Here is a 14,215-nt window from a genome sequence, read left to right as displayed (position 1 = left end):
CCCGTCCAGGTAGCCTCGGCATTCGGATAACCTGATCAAATTTGGATCGGATATCTCAGATATTTTGGATATGTAAAAATTAGTACCGATCGGATATTTATAAAATTCAGATCGGATTATGTTTGATACTTGTCAGATCCAGATAATTTCAGATACATACGAAGTAATCGTAAAAAAAACAATTTCAATTTGGATTTAACTATTTTTATCCGAACAGATCCAAAATAGATGTTTTAAATCCGATTCATCTGAATACCTGAATCAGTTATAAAAAAATAAGATATATAAATATCATAACTCTGAAACTAGATAAAATCAGATTTGAACAAATTCACAAAAAAATAAACCGTTTTAAACAAACTAAAACTTACATTTATTTAATGAATCTATAAACTAAAAATCAGATATGCTAGGTAGTCGTTCGGATTTCGGGTAATACCCGATCCAATCCAGTACCAAAAACATAAATGAAAATATACTCAATCAGATATCCGAAACCAGATTTTTCGGATCGGTACCAATTCGGAACTTGGGATCCAGAAAATATGCCCAAGCCTACGCCCATGCCTAATGAAATTATATTTTTTATTTATTTTAAACAATCTTACAACTTACAAAAGAAACGCGCTTTGGTAGTGATTAGGCATAAAATAAAATAGAGTTCATTGTTATAAAAGTTCAAAATAACTCATACCGGTTCAAGTATAGAAAGATTCCACATTTAACAAGTCTCCGGCATTTTATTCGATACATATATGTTTGTTACAATAGGCCAAAGCTTATTGAGGAAACATAGGTATGTGAAAAGGCTAAGGAGTGAAGTTGGAAGCAGATAATATCTTCACTCAACTTGTGAGAAACCTCCACCAGTCTCAGCTTTTGTCCTACCAAAGAGACAGTGTTTGCAATTGAAGGATCTTCATGCAGATAAGAATATAAAAAAGAGTAATATAGATGAGATTTGGGCTTACTTGTGATCTGAAGGATTCGGTCTTATCTCATATACAATCGTTGCAACAACATCCCTTTTCAACTATTAAGACCAAAGGCGCGGAACTTAAAACAACTACCAATACCAATATAATAGTAGCACTAGCAGCATTTTTGTAATCCACACTTACCTGGGTTGCTTCACCTTTAAAACCGATGTAGCGTATTTGGGTTGTGTCACCACCAAAACTCTCAGGGAAATGCAATGTGATGTTGCCAACACTTTGGAATTTCGAATACCTAATCACATTATCACACAGATTCACTGGTAACCAGACCATCTACAATTTTTAACCAGTTGAAAACAAAAAGCATTCAAACGATAACGTTCAGCTTCTTAAGATTCATTACATAAATTCTGCAGAGTCTATTACTACGAAACACAGATGAAATGTGTAGTGAAATACCTGGTCTGGTATTCTAATTCACCTTGCAAATTTTCAGCTAACTCCCATTCCTTCAAAGAACTCAAAACATTAGTGCAAATGGGTTTTTGGCATTTTGGTTGGCGAAATACTCACAAGGGAATGAATATACCTGAACGGCTTGCATGCCCTCAGCGTCAGAGAAGTCAATCCCTTCACGATTGATGAACCTACAATTTTTGAAGACAACAATCAAATTCATATTTTTTCCAAAAACGAAGTAACAGTAATGCAGAATACATGAAATGTTTTGGTGGACATACACTCTCAACTTAGAAGGACTTGTTCCATCAGGACCACCAACAATTGATATGCTCTTGATCTTGACGTCTGATGTGAATCTACAACATTCATATACCAATATGAACAAAATTGAGTAAAACAGCCTATCCCCCTCAGAGTAGAAAGTTAAATAAATGTCAGATTGAAGAGGAAGAATGACTTACGGTACAAAGACAAGCAATTCAGGGTCTCCTTCGTTGCTCTCCAAATGCTCCTGTAACCAAGACCAAACACACAAAAAAGAGTTTTAAGGGTAATCATATGTGTTTTGTCCATAAAACCAATTCGCTTGAAGAAAAAAGATGCAAAGTAGTAGTAATACCCCAGAAGAGTGTAAACGCTGTTCCCATGCTTTGAAGACCGATTTAGCACTTCCAGAGACAGACTCGTTTAGAGCAGACACCTGAAACCACCACCCAAGTTAATAGAGCATTCGTATACATGTTAATATCATTCAGATAGATTTTGGAAAACCCTAAATCAGAGGAGGAGAAGGAAGAAAACAGAGACCTTGGGGAGATCGATGTGCTTGTAGAGTGACCAATCGGAGGAACACTCGTGATCCTCGCAGTTGTGATCATGCGTACACGACATTTTTTCTTTTTTGTTTTTCCAAATCAGAAATTGGGGGCCAAGAAGAACACCAGAGCAGAGCTGGGAGTGCGTGCGATGAAAAAGATGGAACAACACACAATTGAACCAAAACACTGCGTTTTGATATTTATCAGGGAAAAGGTTCGACCATTTTTGTGGTGCCTTTTAGTTTTGATATTCCTGTTAATTTTAGTTTCCACTAAAATTTAGAATAAAATGACATAAAAGAAAAAGTTCAAAAAAAACAAAAATAACATAAATATATATATCCATATCTATCTATATTATTATTTGAAAGGTGAACTGGTTTACTTGTCATGTAGATAATATTTTGTAATTCATTTTATAATTCATTTTTGTGCATAGATAATATTTTATAATTCATCTTTTGTGTTTGTTTCACTGTTTTTTAGATCCAAATTGTAGAGAATTTAAAAGGTTTATTGACTATTGTTATTTTGTTGATGTTTTATGGTTAAATTTCAATTCTACCACAAGTTTGATAATATTTTTAAATTTTATCATTAATAAATAGTTACTTTCGCAAATACCCTAAATTTGTGATAAAACAATACTAAGCTAATTTTTTAAAAAAATTATAGAACATTATTAAATTCAAATTCAACCCCTTAATAATAGATCCCAAAATAATCATTGAAGTCTAACCCAAGTGTTAGTTTATTTCTTGATTGGTGGTAATTTTAAAAAATATTACTTTAACTTATGGTATTTCTAACAATTTTTCATGTTTCATGGATTATGACTATTTATAATCTTTTCCTTTCAATGCCATTAATTTTTTTTCATTCCACAAATACAATAAGCATATATATACACACACACACACATATATATATATATATATATATATATATATATATCAGTTTTTAATTTCAAATACAAATTTCATAATTTGATTATTAATATAAAAGAGTTTGATCCAACGTCTGCATCCCATAAATAAAAATAAGAAACAAAAAAAATTATACATTGACTACCAATATGAATATTGTAGTTTTATGATTTATAATAATAATTTAAAACTTGTTTATAATTTAATTTTTTATATAAAAAGAATTAAACTCAAAACTTGTTAGATATCTACACAAGGTGCAGACCATCAATTAGTTTATAATTATATTAGATTTGATCCATATTGTATGCATGCATTTTTGATTTTTAAATGTACTTGAAAAATATATAAATATTGAATACTTCATTAAATATATATAAATATATTAATCATCTCTATCTCTCGTTCAAGAACATACTCTCATTTTTTCTTTTAAAAATATATTTTAAATCATTTTTCATTATTTTACAATATTTAATGTTAAAATCTTCTTTAAAAATTGCTTTTTAATAATTCATGAATAAATTCCAGGTCCAAACAGACCTATATTAGTTTTTTGAGTGTTCATATCCATAGGTAGACTAGCGCACCAAATTTGTAAATGGTCTGTGAATAAAGTAATGTTCAAAATATTGAAAGAGTTTTCCGCATCAGAGTTCGGATTTACAACCTAAGTATAGAAAGAACCCGTCTTTGTCATTGGACCACGATGTTCCGGACAAAGCATCCAAGGTTAGATTTATGCACAAATGAGGTTGCCGATGAACCTTGGGCGAGTCTCGCCGTGGGATCACGGGTGTACATAAGTTTTTCTCGGTTAATTAATTTCAGAGTTTAGTACAGTCGTTAACTCGGGTTGGAATGGTTTTCTTAATAGTCTTAAATTTGGTTTAGCAAAAATAAAAAAAAACTTGGTGAGATAGGCTTGTTGCCATTTGGTTAGCGTAGGTTTATATCATGAATTCATTTCAAAATGTTAAAGTTCTTAAATCAATTAAGGCCTCAAGATTTGATTCTCCAACATTTACACATAATCTAGCTCACCTTGATTTTCATGAAATAAGTAAGAAAAGAAGTTACCATTTTAATCAAGAAAAGAATATAGAATGTATTTGATTTCCTCAACTTCCTTTGTCTTTTGGTAAGGTATTGAGAAAAGAATCATCAAAACTTAAAATCTAAATATTTGCAAAGGAATCGAATTCTTTCTATGTGTGAGAAGGTTTTTCAATACCTAACGTGAGATGTTGTCTACGTAAACAATACAAAAACTGGCTACTATATATAACATGAGTTAACTTGACCAATTTCTATCACAACTAAATATCTTTTGCCAAAAAAAAAGAGAAACAAATTCTTAAGCCTTGAATAATCCATGGATACTCTTGATAGCTCCACTCCTTTCTCTCATCTTATATGCCCACAAGAACGATATGATATCGATAAAAATCGCAAAGTGATAAAAGTCCGTGGGCAAACCTATCACGAAATCAGCAGTTCATATATAGGTGATGACGCTGAAGACAAAAAGTCCAGTCATTTTCGTCGTCATTCCTTGTTCCGTTGGAACGAAAAAGACAAATTAGATTATCACTTAATTTGTTTTTCTTGTCGGAAAAACCTAATAGTAGGTAACCCCTATTACTTCCATTGTAATTATTGCTCATACAACTACCACAAAGAATGTGTTGAGTCTCCCTCTTTATTGTTTTCCCTTTATCACCCAAAACATTTTCTTCAGCTTCTCTGGCTTCCTGAAATTATCAGTATCGAAAAAATACAATGTCATTCTTGTGGAGATACACAATGCCATTCATTATACTACTGTTCTATTTGTGAATTTATGATCCATCCTTTATGCGCAAAAGCCCCAAAACCCAAACATCCCACTACTATATACAATCGAAAAAGACATATTCATACCCTCCATTACTTTCCAAGGAGATCCACTTTAGTTTGCAATGTCTGTGGGCTGGAAGACAACAATAATAGTTTATATGTATGTCTCCCATGCGATTTCGTTGTCCATCAGAAGTGTGTCTACTTACCTTATGTTATAAAAGTATCTCGTCATATTCATCGTCTCAATTTTACTCGTACTCTTCCTTACAAGGAGTTGACAAATTGTGGAGTTTGTCATGCAAAAATAAACAAAAATTACGGGGAATATTCTTGCATAAAAGGATGCACTTATGCAATTCATTCCAAATGTGCAATGCGAAAAGATATGTGTGATAGAAAAGAATATGAAGGAGAACCTGAAGAAGCATATGAAGATACTGAAATGTGGGAGGAAGTAAGTGTTGGAATTATAAGGCATTTCAGTCATCAAGACCATCAAATGCGACTTGACAAGATGATCGAAAGAGTGAATGGCAAAACCAAGCATTGTCAAGCATGCACACTTCCTTTGTATGTTGATGGTAATGTGTATCAATGCATGCAATGTGATTTTATCCTCCATGAATCATGTGCACATATTCCCCGTCTAAAACAATTCATACTACATATCCATCCAATGGTGCTGAAATGCGGTGAAAGGTGGTTCTCATGTAAAAAATGTTGTCGTATTTCATGTGGTTTCAAATACGCGTGTACTATCCCAGGGTGCGATTGGGTGTTAGACACACTTTGTGCTTCTGTACATGAGCCGTTTGATCATCACTCTCATTCACATCCTTTGTTCATAACGTCTAAACAAAACACATTCAAAGCGTGTTCCATATGTCAATCAGAGACGCAACAACCTTTAGATTGTCTTCAATGCAATTTTTCTTTGTGTTTTCATTGCGCCACACTTCCACACAAGACGAGGTATGAGCATGATACTCATTTGCTCACTTTTTCTTATGAACAAGATATAAATGATAAAAGTTATTTGTGTGAAATATGCGAAAGTGATATCGCTCCGATGAAAGGATTATATGCATGCAATGATTGTGGGATTACAGTCCATATCGAATGTTTGCTAGGAAGAGATCCATATTTGAAGCCTGGACAAATTCTGCCTAGCTGGAGAGGAATGATCTATGTCCGTCCCAACACTCATTCAACTCGGCCTATATGTCAAAGTTGTGGAAGACTATGCTCATGCAAAACATGGTTAGAAATCCGTGGTGAGCGCGCAATATGTTCCTTTGGCTGCCACTATCGCGTTTCTTAAAAGTTAACTTTCTAGAGTATTAAGAAATCTTGAAGCAACGTGATTATTCTGGAGTTTAGCGGCTGTAATTCTGTAAACTAAATTAACTAATCTACATCAAACCTGTATCAGAATTTGTTATTTGTTCTTTTCAGTTGCTTATATTTCATTGGTTATACGAAAGAAGATGTATCTTTAATGAATAAATATAATAACCGGTATATGCTTTTAAACATTACCAATATGCAGTCATTCAACATATGCAATCAAGTGTTTGAAATTTAACACAAAACTATTAACTTCTGATTCTTTTCACGAGACAATATGAAAGAGAGATGTTTATAAACTTACAAACAAACAAGAGAGGTTGAAGATGATTGTAGAAGAACTATTTTTTCAGACTTGTAATCAAAACAGAACCGCAAAAAGTATAACGAGATGAAAAAATCAGTATCATTCGTATTTTACTTAACTAATTAATATGCTTTGAAACATTAAGTTTAATACGCAGCCGTATGAAAGAACACTAATATATTATTAACATGCAGCCGTAAATTTTGTGAAGAATATTATGGCTATGACATCATGTGTTTAACTTTATGAATGAAAGAAACACTAAACAAAATAAGCATATACACTAACTAACGGGATGCCATCAAATGATAAAACAGTAGGTTTGGATCCAAGTCCGGCGCAGGATGAAATAGTTTTACAAATATATAAGTTTGATTGCTTAAAAAAACTATTTACATTTTGTTGTTTTTTATTTACACAAAATACTGTATACTAATATGAAATGTCGGCCGATTTGTGTTCAGTTTAACATTTTGTTGATTGCTTTCTGTGGATGGGAAGAGCCGGATGGCGCCGCTAGGGTTTTGCGACGTAGAAGGCGATTTTGAGATCCAAGCTTCCATCGAGTCCGACGTCCTCCTCCTGGCAGCCTAAGTCACCACCACCGCTTCTAGGGACTTAAGGGAGACTTCCACACTCCTTGTGTGCCTATGATACAACATCTCTCTCCGAATCACATCGGATTTTTTCTGGCCCCTTTGCCAAGTTTCGCAGATTCTTCCCAATATTTTGTCGACCGTTTAAGGCAAGAGATACAAAACCCTAGACAGAGTCAAACCATAAAAGCCACCGAGACCCATCTGTCTCAGAACCATCTTCCTCCTCTCAAATCAGAGACTCAGTCCCTCTAGCAGTTTGCTACGCTTTGCTTTTTCTGTTTGGTACTACGACTAAGAGATGAGATCCCAATCAAACCTCATCCGCCAAGGAGGTTCATCGTCTGCAACCAAGCGTCAACTGGATCTGGCAGTAGAAGACGAGATAATCCGTATTCCAGCCTGTGATCTGACCACAGTTGCTGAGCGTTTCAAGAGAACTTTGATAGGACGAGTTCTACACAAGGGAGGTCGCAGCGTTGAAGCTATGATCGCTCTTCTCCCCCGAGCACGGATCTGGAATGTTGAAGGCAGAGCTCGTGGTGTGAACCTGGGTAACGGACGTTTTCAGTTTGATTTCGATAAGGAAGAAGACTTGAAAATGGTCCTAAACAAGAGGCCATGCCACTTCAATCATTGGATCTTCGCTTTGGAACGATGGGAACCATTCACGAGCAATAACTTCCCAAACACGATTCCTTTTTGGATCAAAGTGACTGGAGTTCCTGTCCACTATTGGAATGATGAGACTTTTGAAGAAATTGCAAAAGCTTTGGGCAAGCGTGTGGCTCTTGATTCCCGTAACGCACGTCTGCAAGTTTCAATCGACGCAGAGAAACCTCTCCAATTCGAGAGACGCGTGGGGTTCCCAAATGGAGATATTGGTGTTGTCTCTCTGGAATATGAAGGTCTCATTCGGCACTGTTATGGCTGTAAAAGAATAGCACACGATGTCTACTCATGTCCGGAACTAACGCAGGAGGAACAAGATCAGAAAATAAAGGAGTACCGAGAGATGATGGGTTCAGGCGTGAAAGACCACCAGAAACATCCCCGTGCTTTTCTAAATAACCGGAGTAGCAACGGCAACAATAAAAGGCCTCGCTCTCCCTCTGACGATGGACACAACAAGTCCCCAAGTCGAGATCAATATCCTGCGTATTCCAGAGGTGAAAAGAGAAGTAAAGATTCTGCAAGCTACTGGACGTCTAGGAACCAGGTTGAGACTAGGAGGACCTACAAAGGCTCTGACCAAAGAAGAGAAGATAGATATGAGCGTTACCCATCGAGGAATACTTCAGTCTGGAACCGACTCGACCAGCAAGCTCCAAGGAGACCCCTTGAGACGTCTGATGCCTTGAAAAGGTACCAAGACAAAAGAAGAGATTCAGAGAGAAACAGAGGAAAGAGTTACCACTCAGCTCATCATTCTCAACAATCCACACGTGTATGGAGATCAAAGGAGCTTGCAACTGAATCCAGGAGTAACAATCAATCTAGGTTGGAAGCTGACACTGCTCATAGAGCACTCCCATCCCGCACGGTGACCGACTCGCAGCTGACAATCTCTGAAGCTAGGCCAGGGAGAAAACTGACTGAAGCACCTGGCCATGGAGTATTAGTGGTTCACAGAAACGAATCAACAGAGGATAGGATGCGACGACTCAAAGGGAAAGCTCCAATGTACCCGGAATCTGAGAAGACTACGCCGATATCGGCAGCAAAGAACCCTCCTTCCGGTCTCCTTACAAGGAACATAGGTATCATAGCTTTCAGAACAAATGACGACCACACCGTCGAAGACGACTCCAGGTATGCCTCTCCCGAAGCTAGAACCAGAACTGAAAAGGATAGCCTTGATCTAGATAAGATGATGGAATCAGAACATATTGACAAAATGATCTTGACTAAGAATGATGAGGCTGCAGTAGATAAACTAGTAGATGATTTTGGTGATGTGGTTATGGATGAGGATTTGATGGAAAATGATGATCTTCTTGTGGATGAGCCTGGTTTTGATGCAGAAAAAATAAATGCCATTTCACAGTTATCTCAAGTCAAGGCTGTGTATAATGCGAAACAGAGACAGGAACCAAGAATGAATCGCAAGACTAGCGATACTCCAGCGTATGCTGAGAACACACCGATGGAAACTGAGGAAGATCACAATCTTCAACCAACTAAGGATAAGGCAGGAAGCATTGAAGTGAGCAGACAAGGCGATAAGACCAGGTCTCCCGCCAGGAAGCGTCACCCACAGAGTCCGAGTGGGAAGGGCACACGAGCTTCCAAGAAAATGAGCTACCCCAGAGGACGTCCAGTTATGAAACTGACCAAAGAGACGGGTACTCAAAAGAAAACTAAAACACAAGATGTCCCTCGTATTGAGGTGTTTCCGTCTACTAAACGTATGACTTCTTCTTCTCTCGCAGGTTCGGTGGGGTCCCAGAAACCACCTAGTAAGAAGATATGAACACCATCTCCTGGAACTGTCAAGGGGCGGGAGCCGACTTGACAAAGCAGCACCTGCGAAAGCTGCACCGTTTTTTGCACCTTCTTTTCTTTTTTTATCAGAAACAAAAAACAACCGTTCCTTTTTGCAAGAGTATCAAGTTTCTTTTGGTTATAATAAATTGTTCACTGTTGAGCCGGAAGGTAGAACGGTGGACTAGCTCTTTTTTATATGGATGATTATGATGTGTCTGTTCTTTACTATGATAACCGTATGATTGATATATCAGCCACCATCGAGGGACACGAAGTCTTCTTAACCTTTGTATATGGTGATCCGGTCGTTGAGTGCCGTGAATATGTTTGGGAGCGGTTGACGCGCATGAGTACTACTAGATCAGGAGCTTGGTACATGTGCGGAGACTTCAATGAGATAGTTGGGAACCACGAAAAGAAAGGGGGCCGTAAGAGACCTGAGAACTCGTTCATCCCTTTCCGTTTGATGTTAGCCAACTGTGGCATGATAGAGTTTCCATTCAGAGGTAATAAGATGTCGTGGGTTGGTTACCGCAGTACCGGGAAAGTCCAATGTAGACTGGACAGAGCCGTTGGCAATGAAGAATGGCATCACCTCTTTTCCCACACCAATGTGGAGTATCTTAAATTATGGGGATCAGACCACCGGCCGGTTCTAACTCGTATACAATCCAACAATGTGAGGCGTCGGAAATCATTTATGTTCGATAGGCGCTGGCTTTCTAAAGATGGGATAAAGGAAGCTATAGAAGACGGATGGGGACCGCTGGATGAGACCAATTCCCGACCTCTCCACGTTAGACTAAGTGACGTGAGGCGCACCCTAGCTCGATGGAAGAGAGAGAATCCTTCTAACTCAGAGAAGAAGATCGAGCTTATAAAAGAACAGCTGGAGAGAGCTCAAACGGACCAAAGTATACCAAGCAAAGAAGTACTTAATCTCAAGTGGAATCTATGTGCGGCTTTTCGGGAAGAGGAACTATGCTGGCGGCAGAAGAGTCGAGCGCTATGGCTGAGAGACGGGGACCGTAATACCAAGTTCTTTCACGCAGCAACGAAACAAAGACGAGCGCAAAACCGTATAATTAAACTAAAGACGCCTCAAGGAGGATGGGCAGAGAGTGAACAGGGGATCGAGAAAGTAGCTTCAGAATATTTCTAAGGTATCTTTACTTCATCGGATACTGGAAATTGTGAAGAGGCTCTCCGGTATATTACCGCGAAAGTGACGCCCGCCATGAATGCTACATTGCTAAAACCACCATCAGACATGGAAATCAAGGAAGCTGTTGATAACATTAACCCAGATAAAGCTCCGGGACCAGACGGTATGACGAGTCTCTTCTACCAACAATTCTGGGAAGTCACGGCCCGAGATATAATCTCGATGGTAAAGAGTTTCTTTCAGACGGACTCTTTTGATGCGAGGTTAAATGAAACAAACATCTGCCTTATCCCGAAGACCGAGCGACCTATGGAGATGACAGAGTTTAGACCGATCAGCCTTTGTAATGTTAGTTACAAAATCATCTCCAAGATCATTTGTTCTCGACTTAAAAAATTTCTGCCTAAACTGGTATCGGAGACCCAATCCGCCTTTGTGGCGAGACGTCTTATATCGGACAATATACTCCTAGCACAAGAGGCTTTCCATGCACTCCGGACGAATCCTATGTGTAAAGCAAAGTTCGTAGCAGTTAAGACCGACATGAGCAAGGCATACGACCGGGTTGAATGGAAATTGCTAGAAGCTCTGCTTCTCAAAATGGGCTTTGCGGAAAAATGGGTCTCCTGGATCCACTGGTGCGTATCGTCAGTCTCGTATCAAATTCTCATAAACGGAGAACCAAAGGGAAATGTACAACCAGCTAGAGGACTGAGGCAAGGCGATCCTCTATCTCCGTTCTTGTTCATCCTTATGACTGAGGCACTTATCTCGCAACTTCGAGCAGCAGAAGACGAGGGCAGACTTACTGGCTTAAAGATCGCGAGGGCAAGCCCGGCCTTCTCACATCTCCTATTTGCTGATGACAGTTTATTTTTCTGTCGAGCGGACGTCCAGCAGTGTGCTGAGTTGAAACGAATTATCAACCTATATGGCAGTGCCTCGGGTCAACAATTGAACCCAGCGAAATCATCCATCCTTTTTGGTACGAAGGTAAGCCAAGAAATTAAAGCCGCCACTAAACAAGCACTTGGAATAGCCAAAGAAGGTGGGATGGGGATGTACCTTGGTCTACCAGAAAAGATTTGTGGATCGAAAAGACAGGTCTTTGATTTTATCAGAGATCGACTAAATGACCGTATAAATTCTTGGTCGGCAAAGCTACTTTCCAAAGGAGGTAAAGAAGTTTTACTGAAATCGGTGGCACAAGCTCTGCCTACTTATGTGATGTCGTGCTTCTTATTGCCAAAGGATATAATTAATAAACTTCAAGCGGCAATAGCCAAATTCTGGTGGAGTACAAAGGCGAATAACCGAGGTCTTCATTGGATAGCTTGGGAGAAAATCTGTGTTTCTTTTGAAAAAGGAGGACTGGGATTTAGAGACCTATATAATTTTAATCTGGCACTTTTAGCTAAACAGCTATGGAGGCTGCTTCACCATCCTACTTCACTACTTGCCCGAGTTCTTAAAGGCAGATACTTCCGTCACATGAGCCCTATGGACGTGAAAACATCTAACTCCCCGTCTTACGGGTGGAGAAGTATATTGGCGGCACAAGATCTCCTCCGAGAAGGGTTGAGGAAAATGATCGGTTCAGGGTACAATACCCGTGTTTGGCTGGATCCTTGGATGTCGACCACCCCGCCGCGACTGGCTCTAGACAATGGGATTTACCGCGATCCAAACCTCTTCGTGAACCAGCTTATAGATCAATCCTCCAAGCAATGGAGAGTAGAAATTCTGGAAGCCTTATTAGATCCGGGAGATATTCCACTAATACAGAGCATACGTCCCAGCCATAATTTCAGAGACGACGGGTACTGTTGGATCCATACGAAGTCGGGCTTATACACAGTCAAGTCCGGGTATAAGCTGGCTATTCAGTTAAAAGAAGAGAAAGGCGGGACTACAGTCACAGAGCCGAGTATTAAACCCCTACTAGCGATGATATGGAAACTAAAGGCTCCTCGGAAGATGAAGCACTTCCTTTGGCAAGCTTTAACGGGTTGTTTGGCAAGTTGTAGTAGGCTGGCTGATAGGCACTGCGGAACCGATAGAGCCTGCCCTAGGTGTGGAAACGAAGAGGAAACAATAAACCATCTCATATTTACTTGCCCTCCGGCACTCCAGACCTGGGCTCTATCCGATATCCCAACATGTCCGGGGCTGTTCCCGTGTGATTCCCTTTTTGCGAACTTTGATTACCTACTGCTATGTGCAAAGCAAAATGGAACCCCAGAGAATGTCATAGCTCGATTTCCATGGATCGCATGGTTCATATGGAAAGCTAGAAACGATAAAACTTTCAATGGCAATGACATTCTCCCACCAGATACGGTCGCACACGCTACCCGAGAGGAGGAAAACTGGAGAGTAGCACAAGTGCTGCCGGGAGCGGAAGTGGCTGGAAGAACTTTAGACACAATCACTGATAATCTGGCGAACGAGTCACCACTACCAAGATGCCAAGTGGATGCATCTTGGGTGACAAACTCGACAGTTTCGGGAGGTGGTTTCGTCTTCGACTTGGATAATGGAATGCACTCGTATGGGTCCATCGGCATGAACCAAGTCCTCTCTCCTTTGCACGCGGAGTTCAATATCTTGCTTTCTGCAATGAGAAGTTCCCTGCAACTAGGATTGACATCAATGTCTTTTCAATCGGACTGTCTTCAGCTTGTCAAGCTGATTAATGATGAAGAAGATTGGCTAGCAATGGCTTTAGAATGGAATGAATTTATTCATATCCAAGCATCTTTTACTAGTTTTTCAATTTCTTTTATCGCTAGAGAGCGCAATGTAAGAGTAGACCTTCTTGCAAAGGCAGCTCGGTTACAAAATTCTATCTTTTTCCATGTTAACTCAGACATTCCAGGATGGTTAGCTCACAAAGCAAACCTCTTCCTACTGAATTAATAAAACATGGGGTTCGACGTCAAAAAAAAAAAAAAGCAGTGGCCCAAGCACAAGAGCTATGACGGGCCTTTGATATTATGATGATGAAAGACTTCGATTTTGACACGAAGATTCTTTTTTCGTACTATCAGGGGGTGTTAATTCGGGCCGGACCGGGCCAGCCCAGTCCAAACTCGCTAAATTCATAAATATTTGAGTTCGGTCCGGTCCGACCCGAAAATATTTTGGGCCTAGAATTCAAAATCCGGCCCTGTCTTTATAGGGTTATAGGGTTTTTCGAAAATTTTTGGGCTTTTCGAAAAATAATTTATCATTGTAATTTCTACCGTTTTAATACATATGAGTTTTATTAAAAAATCAGTTTAACTTTAAAAAAAATATAGTGATTTTCAAATTTTCTTCTTTATC

General features: G+C 39.0%; 3 protein-coding genes across 4 annotated transcripts; 2 read left to right on the top strand and 1 right to left on the bottom strand.

The window, feature by feature from the left end:
• Positions 1–639: 639 nt before the first annotated feature.
• Positions 640–2,403, bottom strand: LOC108849549 (uncharacterized). Its single transcript, XM_018623107.2, has 9 exons — positions 2,208–2,403; positions 2,020–2,100; positions 1,862–1,911; positions 1,679–1,756; positions 1,528–1,585; positions 1,398–1,447; positions 1,122–1,230; positions 972–1,033; positions 640–884 (listed from the first exon to the last, which is right to left on the bottom strand). Exons 1-9 carry the CDS (start codon positions 2,289–2,291, stop codon positions 842–844), a joined length of 615 nt encoding a protein of 204 aa, XP_018478609.1. The 5' UTR covers positions 2,292–2,403; the 3' UTR covers positions 640–841.
• A 2,071-nt stretch (positions 2,404–4,474) lies between these two features.
• Positions 4,475–6,521, top strand: LOC108849867 (uncharacterized). 2 transcript variants are annotated; one of them, XM_018623481.2, is made up of 2 exons: positions 4,475–5,958; positions 6,043–6,521. In XM_018623481.2, the coding sequence occupies exons 1-2, from the start codon at positions 4,520–4,522 to the stop codon at positions 6,305–6,307; spliced, it is 1,704 nt and encodes a 567-aa protein (XP_018478983.2). In that variant the 5' UTR covers positions 4,475–4,519; the 3' UTR covers positions 6,308–6,521. The 2 variants fall into 2 exon arrangements, with proteins under 2 accessions (XP_018478983.2, XP_056863753.1); XM_057007773.1 differs by having other exon boundaries at positions 6,117–6,286.
• A 4,439-nt stretch (positions 6,522–10,960) lies between these two features.
• On the top strand, positions 10,961–13,807 carry LOC108850814 (uncharacterized). Its single transcript, XM_018624289.1, has one exon. It carries the CDS (start codon positions 10,961–10,963, stop codon positions 13,805–13,807), a length of 2,847 nt encoding a protein of 948 aa, XP_018479791.1.
• The last annotated feature ends 408 nt before the right edge of the window (positions 13,808–14,215 follow it).

This window comes from Raphanus sativus, chromosome 4 (assembly GCF_000801105.2).
Source record: "Raphanus sativus cultivar WK10039 chromosome 4, ASM80110v3, whole genome shotgun sequence".
Classification (NCBI taxonomy): Eukaryota; Viridiplantae; Streptophyta; class Magnoliopsida; order Brassicales; family Brassicaceae; genus Raphanus; species Raphanus sativus.
The sequence above is the reverse complement of the archived record's forward strand: the minus strand, read 5'-3'. Positions and strand labels throughout refer to the sequence as shown.

Coding starts and splice junctions, on each gene's coding strand:
- LOC108849549 (XM_018623107.2), bottom strand. CDS start 2,291: ATGTCGTGTACGCATGATCACAACTGCGAGGATCACGAGTGTTCCTCC. Junction 1,231..1,397: donor GAATTAGAATACCAGACCAG/GTATTTCACTAC, acceptor TAATGTGATTAG/GTATTCGAAATTCCAAAGTG. Junction 885..971: donor CCGAATCCTTCAGATCACAA/GTAAGCCCAAAT, acceptor TCTCTTTGGTAG/GACAAAAGCTGAGACTGGTG.
- LOC108849867 (XM_018623481.2), top strand. CDS start 4,520: ATGGATACTCTTGATAGCTCCACTCCTTTCTCTCATCTTATATGCCCA. Junction 5,959..6,042: donor ACACTTCCACACAAGACGAG/GTATGAGCATGA, acceptor AATATGCGAAAG/TGATATCGCTCCGATGAAAG.
- LOC108850814 (XM_018624289.1), top strand. CDS start 10,961: ATGAATGCTACATTGCTAAAACCACCATCAGACATGGAAATCAAGGAA.